This window comes from Triticum aestivum, chromosome 4B, assembly GCF_018294505.1.
Source record: "Triticum aestivum cultivar Chinese Spring chromosome 4B, IWGSC CS RefSeq v2.1, whole genome shotgun sequence".
Taxonomy (NCBI): Eukaryota; Viridiplantae; Streptophyta; class Magnoliopsida; order Poales; family Poaceae; genus Triticum; species Triticum aestivum.
In genome coordinates, this window is record NC_057804.1 from 663,838,041 (window position 1) to 663,848,862 (window position 10,822).

Consider the following 10,822-nt stretch of genomic DNA (forward strand, 5'->3'; position numbering starts at 1 on the left):
AGTTTTTAGAGGCTGCAAGAGCCCATGATAAACTTTTCATAAATGGAGATCCTAGGGTCACCCTAGTGTTAAAAAGATTAGGGCTAGTAGTGTTGTACTTGTAGGTCAGCATCTTCTTCCAATCACTATCCCTGTCATAATAGAATCTTTTACCCCAAGAGGCCAAAAGGGCCATGTTGAATTCTCTAAGGTTGGGAACCCCCATACCCCCAAACTCTTTCCCCAGTTAGCAAGGTGATATTTATGATTATCACTCACATTTCCCCAGAAGAAGTGAGACATTTGTGAGGTGATCATATCAATAGCCCATTTGGGAAATTTCATAATAGACATTAGGTAAGCAGGAATGTTGGCAATGCAAGTAGTAAGCAATATCAGTTTCCCTCTATATGAGAGAAATCTCCCTAACCATCCAGGGATGTTTTTGGTAATTCTATCAATAATGGGTTGGAGGTCTTCCCTTCTAAGTTTTTTAAAGTGAAGGAGGACACCTAAATATTTAAAGGGGAAATCCCCAAGCTGGCAGCAGAAAACCTGCGCAAAATCCTTATATAATTGCTCAGAGATATTAATAGCATGAAGATCACTTTTATGGAAATTAAGCTTCAAGCCAGATAGATTTTCAAAACAAGATAAAATCCATTTCAAGTTCTTGGCATACTCCAGTGAGTTATCCAAGATAGAATGATATCATCAGCATACTGTAGACTGACCACCCCACCTGGGAAGGCATGAGGTAGCAGTCCATAGATTAAACCACTATTGACAGCTTTATGAAGCATTTTAGAGAAGACATCAGCTACCAAATTGGAGTAAAGTATATCTAAGTTGAACGATGGCATATAAAATAATCAGTAATTCTTCTTCTTGCAGGTAATCATTGCAAACAATATAAAATACTATTTCTTCAAAAGATGCATATCTACATTTTAAGTCAAAACTAGACTTACCATTGATTTTTTAACTTGGTTACACCTTTGGATGATACAAATGGCCACATCTACCTTAGCTTCTATCTCGAGTAGCTAACCCGGGTCTTGGTGCCTGGCATGCTTAAAAATCAACTTCATGGCCAGATTTACGTGGTTCTATCCTCCTCGTGGAGCGCGTGGGAACAACTCATTAAAATCAACGATAAGGAAGGTACAACATGCACATGAATATCTGCACCATGTCAGCAAGGCAATAAGGACCATCTTCCAGCGGCACCGACCCATTTCGGCGCCCTCGTCCGGTCCGCTTCTGTCTGGATGAATCGGCCCGCAAACAGATTTTGGGTCGCTGTCCGGCCTGCCAGGCTACTGCCCAGCGGCACGACCCATTGTGTCCGCCTGCGGCCCGTTGCCAACATAAAACACCAAAATTTGTAACTAAATAAAAGAGCGCAAAATTTAGGATACTTCGTATATAATTTAAACAAATTTACAAAATTCATTAAAAAAACTTAAACCCTACCCTGCCAGCGCCATCGGTCCGAGGTAAAGTTGATGAAGGAGGGCGGCGCCCATGATAGATCAGCGGCCTGCGGCGGCATCGCCTCCTACTGGTGGTAGAAGGGGCCCTGAGGTGGCGGCGCCGCGTACGCTATCGTGTCGACCACCATCATGCCATAGATGGGGCCTGAGGCGGCAGAGGACATCGTGCTCCGCCTTTTCCGCGGACAGCCGCAGGAGCTCGTGGTAGCCCGACCACATCACGTCCTTGTGGTCGACCGACTTGGCATTCGCCTGGTCGAATATTTTCGGGTCGTCATCATAAGGGACGGCGGCGGCAGACTCCCCCTGCTCGTCGGTGTACATGGGGGCCGTGGTCGTCGACCTCGTCATTGGCGGAGAGCTCCCGGAGGTCGTCATGGTCCCACGGCTGGAAATCACCGAAGAAGCTGGCGCGGCGGTGCGCGTTGTAGTCCTAGGCGAAGAACGCCGCCCAGAATGTCTCCTTGTAGTAGTCACGGTCGTACCGGATCACCGCCGCCAGGTTCCGCATGTGCCACCACATCTTCTGGTGCGGCGCTGGCGTCCCATCCCTTTGCACCGACGGCACCGGCACCGGTCGCGCCGCTCGGTCCGACGTAGCTAGTCCGCAGGGAGCGGCGGAGGCCCCGGGCTTCGTGGTCATTCTACGTGGACTGCACGTGTGTTTGTAGTTTTGGAGCTTCCTCCGACACGTGTATTTTGTTTGTCTTCTATTCATCAGAGGGAGGTGTGTTTTCGCTCGGGCCGTACTATCCCATGAGATAAAATACGAGACGGTGTGAGCCGGCCTAATGTCTACATTTTATTGGCAGGCTTAAAGACGCGGTACTGTATGATCTGTGGGCATCGACTCCTTTTATCGTCACCGGGACGAGGCCCTTATTCTCCACGCTTGGCCGATTGGTACCACTGGTTCTCCACGCTTACACTGCCCCGCCGCTCGCCGAATACAGCACACGATGGACCCGCAAGCCACTGGTGTGGAGAAGGCGGCCGCGCCGTACGGGTCCTGGGAGTCGCCGATCAGTGCCGACGCCGTCTTCGCCGCCGAGAAGGAAGTCCACGGGCTCGCCGTCGCCGGCGACGGCCGGGTCCTCTGGGTCGAGACGCGTCCCGAGGAAGGAGGGTACGCGCACCCCCAAACCTTAGCTAGCTAGCACCCACGTCCTCCGACTCCGAGGTTTACTTCCCCTCTTCTCCAGGCGCGAGGTTCTCGTGAAGGAAGGGGCCAGCGCAGACGGCGGAAACTTGGATGTGACGCCGCAGGAGTTCGCCGTGGGGTCCCTGGCGCAGATGTACGGCTACGGCGGCGCGTTCGCTGTGCAAGGGGATGTCGTGGTCTTCTCCAACTACACCGACCAGCGCTTGTACAGGCAAACCATAGGAGGTACACATACTGCAGGAAGCCTGCAATTAGCTTTTGTTTGCTTGCTTGTGTGGCATATACGTACTAATCATGAGTAGGCGCATTACTTCCGCATGCAACATTTGGGATTTCACATAATTTTTGCTTGCAAAGTCGTTTCCTCCTTGCTGGCGTTGTCGAGGAGTCTCGATTTACCTTCATCCTTGTGGCTTACAACTGCCGGTGAAAACCTAGATCCAGCTTTCTTGAGCTGATGTCATTACCCCCTTGGAGGCGTTGTTCTTGGAGTTCTTACCGTCGGTTGGAAGGCGACTTGTCAGCAACCGCCTTGGCTCTTTGGCAAATCCTATGAGCGTCACTATACCAGCATGGTTACCAATGTTGCGGAGTCTTGGACGCACGGAGGCACTCGACGCATACTCGTTGACGTCCGACGATGTTCGCTGCGACTGGCAAGGGGTGTCGTGGCGTGTGGTGGTGCAACATCAGGACACCGTGGCGGTTGGCGGTTCTGAGGCGAGCCCAGCGGTCCGCAGCGTCATTGCTTCTCTGAAGTGAGAGTGAGAGTGTTTTGATTCTGCCATTCTTTGCAGAATCAAAATTTCTCTTCCCCCTTCGGGGGCCTTGGGAGGGTGTGGTGTCCCATGTGTGTTTGCGTGGTTGGCTTCTAGGCCGGGATTAGCTTGGTGGTGTCGATTGTAACTTGTGTCATAGTTGCTGTCCGTGTTCTCGTCTTGAGTGGTTGGGTGTTCGCCAACGGCTCCCTTAGGCTAGTTTCTTGGACAGAGTTGTTTGATGGGGTGTTTGCCCTCTCTTGGGTTTGTACAAAACTTCTTTTTCTACCAATGCATCGAAACGCAATGCTTTTTGCGTTTTCGCGAATAATATTTTTTGCTTGCAGCAGCATAACTTATAGTATCAAGGATAGACATGTGCTGCTCTCTTCCGAATTTTATCAGATCATATTCTCTGTTCTTAACTACTTGTGTGTCATATTGGGATGCTCATGGTTTACAGCATGTTGGTGTCTCCATACTTAATGGTGTGAAAAGTAACATGTCTAGAAACATGAACCAACCTAGCTTTGATTTTTATTTATTGAGCTGCGACTTGAGTTGCACTTGCAAAAACAAGGCTGTGCTTCTTTTTAGCCTGTATCGTGGTTGTTAAGAGGAGTGCTGTTGCAGAGGGCTTTTCCAAACTTTTAGAAAAATAAGGGTATCCTGTAACGGAATTTCACAATATTTCCTTGTTGGTTTCAACTTTCAGATAACTCACCGCTACCTTTGACACCGGATTATGGTGGATCAGTTGTCCGATTTGCAGACGGTGTCTTCGATCCTCACTTCAGTCGTTACGTCACCATAATGGAAGGTGATTATACTCCATATATAACATGTCAATAGTTCTTTCTGCATTCTTTTAAGAAAATAAATAAATCTGATTTGACCACAGATCACTGCAAGAGCTCAAATCCCATCGCAACAGTTGTTGCCGTGAGCACAAATGTTGCAGAAGTTAATGGTAAGAACCGAGTGCTACACACCAGTTGCACCAAGTTGTGCTTAAGGTCCTTCCAGATTATTCAGATACTGTTCTCATTTTATTTTTATTTTGCCTCAGAACCAACTGTGCTGGTCAGGGGGAATGACTTCTATGCCTTTCCACGCATCGATCCAACTGAAAAGCGCATGGCCTGGATTGAATGGAGTAATCCAAACATGTCTTGGGATAAAGCCCAACTGTGGGTTGGATATTTTTCTGGCGAAGGGTAATCTCTTATTGGACACTTTGTTTGTTTCAAGTTATTTGCATGCTTATGTATTGACCCTATTTTGGTAAAAGAGGGATTCTTACTTTACCAGCAGCTGTAATACTAAAGGATGTGGTTAGATCCTTCTTTGCCTATATACTGAAGGATGCTGTTGGATCCTTTATCACTGTCTATCTTTTGATAACATGTTGTCATTTTGCTCGAAGCATGCTTTCGCCCCACTTTATAAGTGAAGCCAAACATGTAGTCATTCATACCTACAAATCTTCAGCACTAGGCCACATTTTAGATCACTCTAAACATGTAGGTTGTTCGCACCAAATGCCTGTTTCTTTAGATAGTACTTAAATATTGGCTCCCCCTGCTGACCTGATTTCGGTGGCTTCTCCCTGCTGATCCATGTTTGAATCCCTGTTTTGGCTGTATTTTCGCTGCGGGATTGTGGCCGGATTTCACACCTCTATCTTAATATATTGGCGTGGTTTTCTCCCCCATTGCTCTCGTTTTCTTGTCGAGGGGCTGTTGGCCTAGTGGTGGGAGTGCGTGACCACTATTTTGGCGAACCATTTGACCATCCTCAAATTGCACACGGTTCGCGAAAACGTGAACTGCACCCCACAGGCTGGGCTGGGGTAGCCAAAATATTGGGAGCTAAACGTCACACGCCTGCCAAGTTTTTGGTAAGGTGGGCATTGGCTCAAAACCAAACAAACCCTTTAACATTTTCTGTATCACTGTAGCATCAGATATTCATGTGTTTGAATTGTACCAAATGATCAATTGATTGGTATTTTTTGTGGTAATCATTTATTCTGAAAAGCAAAAGATGAATGATTGAGTTGTGCGCGTTGGTTCAAGTATACATGAATGTTTCTTTTTCTTCTCCTAAGGTTTACAGATTTATTTTAATATCTATTATGTGCAGAGATGTACAAAAACGTATTTGCATTGCTGGTGAAGACCCAGAATTTGTGGAATCTCCTACTGAACCCAAGTGGTCTTCAAAAGGTGTTTGCATCTCGCATACTCTAGTTTCATGTTCGAACTTATTCCTTACATGTTTCCACATAAGTATTTGACTTTCTAGCATATCAAATTGTTCAGTTGGTACTACTTCACTACGAAAGATTTAAATTATATTTCAGAATCTCATCTAGTCCGACTATTTTTTGCTTTAGGTGAGCTGTTCTTCATAACTGACAGACAGAATGGATTTTGGAATATTCATAAATGGGTATGATTGTTTCTAACTTGTTTATTTCTTTGAGATTGTCCGTTTTATCCCAAGTTGTTAAACTATTTTGTTATAGCATGGAGTAGCCCGGTAGTAGATGTATGTCCTTAATACCACTGCCATCTCTCTATATTTGCTACTTGCATCTATCTTTTCACAATCTAATTTCTTATTTAAAATAATACTACTAATAATAACAACACCACCAAATAGTATTTTACATTTATATGTATCTATTCACATGAACAATTGTGGTAAATCACTTTGTTGTTTGTTTAGCAAGCCCATTAGGTAGACTGATGATACCATAGTAGTATTACTATTACGTTGATGACCTACTGTAAAATCTCTCCAACTAGGACTCTGGAGTGTGGTGACTAAGATTAGGTTCTTTGCACATATTGGAATTTATTTGGGGAAATGTTTGATATTCTTTTATCTTTCTATTGTTCCCATTCGATTATGACAGGATGAACAGAGCAATGTTGTAGTGCAAGTGTACTCCATCGATGCTGAATTCTCAAAGCCAATATGCTTTGGTGTCAGCTCCTATGCTTTTCTAAGAAACAATGACTCGAGTCAGAAAATAGCTTGCTGCTACAGGTTCATCAAAGTTTATTGAGTCTATGTACTTATGGTTTTATGTGATTCAGAAAAAGTAAGCCTATTTTTTCTTATCCAGGCAGAATGGGAAATCATATGTTGGGTTACTGGACCATGATTCAGGGTCTTTTTCAAAACTTGACCTTCCCTTCTCTTCTGTAACTAACATAGTAAGTACTCCCTCTGATCCATAATAAGTGTCGCTCATTTTGTACTAAGCTAGTACAAACTTTGTACTAAATGAGCGACACTTATTATGGATCGGAAGGAGTACAAAATATGATGACTTACCTCAAGAACTAATTGATAGTATATTATATTGCTTAAATTTGCTATATGAGGATGCTATAAATAAGATCATGTTGACTTATTAGGTTTCTGGAGATGGATCTTTTTACGTTGAGGGTGCATCTGCTACTCTTCTAGTCTCAATAGCAAAGGTTCATTGAACTACCTTCATGAATTTGTTATTTGTGCTAAATGGCTACTCTGATATCCTCGAGCGTGCACCCTTGCTTAATTATATGTTTTTGCACCAGGTGACGCTGGATGAAAAGAGAACAATGGCAACTGACATTTCTATCGTTTGGTCCTCCTTGGATGAAATTAAGAAATATACATCCTACTTTAGTTTGCCTGAATTTATGGAGTTCCCAACTGTAATCCCTGGCCAACATTCTTATGCGTACTTTTATCCTCCACACAATCTAATTTTCCAAGGTTCATCGAATGAAAAGCCTCCATTGTTAGTCAGAACCCATGGTAATCTAACAAGTCTTTATTTTATCTTATTCTTGATGGTACCAAAAGTATAGTACATGTACTCTCTGAAAAGAAAAATCATACTAGCTGGCTTCTGCAAAACATGTTTTCCCAGTTCTCATCGGTTATGTGTTTTTCATTGTTGTCAATATCTGATGTTCATTGTCAATTATCAGAAAATATATTGTTTTCTAAAGATGAATAATTGCTGATCTGCTGGCTTTCTGTTTACACTGTTTGTGCTCTTATGATGATAAAAGAGAATACAGTAGTCCTAACTGTATTCACCAACTTATGAAATTTCTAAGGCTAGTGAAATGAATAGTTGCTCCAAACGGTTGGCCAAGTATCATAACAGCAGTACTGGGAACTTCGCTTGACACTACTGCAATTATTTAGGTGGACCTACAGATGAAGCACGCGGGGTTCTGGATCTTAGTGTGCAGTACTGGACGAGCCGAGGATGGGCACTCGTTGATGTTAACCACGGTGGAAGTGCAGGTATTGGTATCTTCATTTTGTCAGCTATTCTATCTGCTGAAGAACATCCTGCGTTCATTGTACTTACACATCTGATGCATGAATTATTTGATGATTTCCATCCTCTTGTTTACTGTTTCTTTAAAAGTATGGATGTGGTAATAAGTATTTTCTTTCCTTTCCTTGAAGGCTATGGGAGAGAGTTCCGAGAGAGGCTTTTAGGGAAATGGGGTGTTGTGGATGTAAATGATTGCTGCAGCTGTGCCACATTTCTGGTATGGCTTATTCAGACTGACTGAAGCTTTTCACAATTCGATGTAGAGGCTGTAATCCCCCTATTAGGTGCATATAATGAGAAATGATGAATGAATATGGTTTATAATGCTTATTGTTAAGGTGGAAACTGGAAGAGTGGATGGGCAACGTCTTTGTATAACAGGAGAATGTGCTGGTGGATTCACAACTTTAGCTTGCCTTGCTTTCAGACAGATATTCAAGGCTGGTGCTTCTTTATACGGGGCAAGTTTCAAAATTCCATATATTCTCTATTTTGCCTGCAGCTTATTACAATCTAGAAACTTATACATCTCATAAGCAGATTGCTGACTTAGCTTCACTAAGGGCATTCGCACGCAAGGGTGATGCGTACTATATTGACAACCTTGTGGGTAAGGAACTTTGTACTCATCTTACTGGGATATGGGTGTTCAAATCCGTCCCGTGATTGGATAAATAACATCACTGTACCTCCAATATTCCAGGCAATGAACAGGCTTACTTTGAGAGATCACCAATAAATTTCGCTGAAAGATTTACCTGTCCGGTCATTTTGTTTCAAGGATTGGAAGACACGGTAAAACTTTGAATTTTGCATTGTTAGCTGTCATCACTCATGAGTACTCCTACATGATTAACACTAATTTAAGATACATGGCTGTATGTTTGGATCAGAGTATGCGCTTGTTATAAAACATGCAATGTGGTACTGTGTTTGTTCTCTACATTCTTATCCTTTGAATTGCTAGGCCACTCTCTTTTTCCTTCTGATATCTTGCCAGCTTACACTTTGATGATCTTCAGGTTGTGCCACCAGATCAGGCAAGAACAATATACAAGGCTATAAAGGACAAAGGTCTACCTGTTGCTTTGGTTGAGTATGAAGGGGAACCACATGTTTTTCGCAAGGTTAACAATTATTTTCTTAGATGTATCTCTCGTTATACAAGGCACCTTTCCTTTGAACTTTCTATACCAGGCACCTTCGGTGTACCACATACCTGAATAGTCAACACCGATGTACTCAACCAAGTTGATTTTTATTTGTTTGAGCATAAATGATGAATACTTTTGCCATTGAAAAGCCCAGTAGGAATAATCTCAAATTACAAATGATAGCTCATAGCTTACATGAATTTCTTGAATCAGGCCGAGAACATCAAGTTTACCTTGGAGCAGGCGATGATGTTCTTCGCAAGATTAGTTGGGCACTTCAAGGTGGCAGATGTCATCACTCCAATCAAAATTGACAACTTTGATTAATCCTTCTTGTGATTGTTTTGAAGGAGAATCTGCGTTGGCGCCAACCGGCCCAGGGCAGAATAAAGTGGAGTGAACTTCTAAATAATGCCACTGGATGCCTGGATGGCCTCATTTATTTGTAATTGTTTTGAAGTGCACAATCTGTGTACTGTTAAACATCAAACTACTTTGGTTGCACATTGGCACACCTCCAAATAAACTCTAGCCTATGGCTATGAGCAATAACAAAGCAAATGTCAATGTCTTCATAGCATTTTCCAGAAATTTTGATTAGCGATTGAGTAGATATGCATGGTTATTATAAGTGGCGTGTATGGACACCTTCGTTTTTGGGTGCATAGATATAAGAGCAACTGTAGCAGTATCTGCTAAGCCGGTAATGCAAAATAAGGATGGGGGAGCCCGATAATTTTTTGCTGTAAGAAAACCATGATGGCGAGAACATATATTGTAAGACAATGACTTGGGGGGAACCAGCTCAACCCTCTAGGGGTGGCTTATCTCATATATATAATGGGTGTGTTTACAATAGGTACAAATATACGTACACAAATACAGAAGCTATACATAGTCTAACACCCTCCCTCAATCTTAGCCACTTTCTAAAGAACTGAGAAGGGTAAGATTGCGCCTACAAGCCTCGAACTGTGGTAAAGGCAAAGGCTTAGTGAAGATGTCTGCAAGTTGATCTTTTGAAGAGATGAACTTGATCTGGAGTTGCTTCTATGACACACGTTCCCGTACAAAGTGATAGTCTACTTCAATGTGTTTCGTTCGGGCATGAAATACCGGATTAGCAGAAAGGTATGTAGCACCGATGTTATCACACCAAAGGATAGGAGGCTGCGGTTGAGACATACCCAATTCCTGAAGCAAAGACTGCACCCAAATAATCTCTGCAGTAGCATTAGCCACAGCCTTATACTCAGCTTCAGTACTACTACGTGATACAGTAGCCTATTTCCGAGCACTCCAGGCGATCAAGTTAGAGCCAAAGAACACAGCATAGCCCCCCGTGGATCGCCTGTCATCCGGGCTGCCAGCCCAGTCCGCATCAGAGTAGGCCGAAAGAACCCGAGAGGAAGATGGCCGAATATGCATCCCAAAAGACACTGTGAATTGGACATAACGCAGGATGCGCTTAACAGCCGCCCAATGAGTGTCACGGGGAGCCTGAAGATATTGACAAACCCTGTTGACAGCATAAGAAATATCTGGCCGCGTAATCGTCAAGTACTGAAGCCCACCAACAATACTCCTGTACTCTGTAGCATCTGCAGAAGACAGAAGCGCACCATCAACAGCAGTGAGCTTCTCGGTAGATGACATGGGTGTGGTAGTCGGTTTGCACTTAAGCATCCCAGCTCGCTGCAATAAATCCAATGAGTACTTCTTTTGTGTCATAACAAGACCATCAACACGAGAGGTAACCTCAACCCCAAGAAAGTAGTGAAGCTTCCCAAGATCTTTGACAGCAAAAGCAGCACCAAGAGAGCGAACAAGAGCATCAGCAGCATACCGAGAGGAACTGAAAAGAATAATATCATCCACATAGACCAAAAGATACATAGTGACCTCTGGCTTCTATA

At 43.6% G+C, this 10,822-nt stretch overlaps 1 protein-coding gene across 1 annotated transcript; it reads left to right on the forward strand.

The window, feature by feature from the left end:
* The first annotated feature begins 2,325 nt into the window (after positions 1–2,325).
* Positions 2,326–9,486, forward strand: LOC123094010 (uncharacterized). Its single transcript, XM_044516091.1, has 18 exons — positions 2,326–2,601; positions 2,678–2,862; positions 4,111–4,215; positions 4,297–4,365; positions 4,465–4,612; positions 5,541–5,623; positions 5,794–5,849; positions 6,319–6,452; positions 6,532–6,622; positions 6,827–6,892; positions 6,992–7,214; positions 7,614–7,715; positions 7,884–7,969; positions 8,091–8,213; positions 8,293–8,362; positions 8,456–8,547; positions 8,775–8,879; positions 9,120–9,486. The coding sequence occupies exons 1-18, from the start codon at positions 2,435–2,437 to the stop codon at positions 9,231–9,233; spliced, it is 2,019 nt and encodes a 672-aa protein (XP_044372026.1). The 5' UTR covers positions 2,326–2,434; the 3' UTR covers positions 9,234–9,486.
* The last annotated feature ends 1,336 nt before the right edge of the window (positions 9,487–10,822 follow it).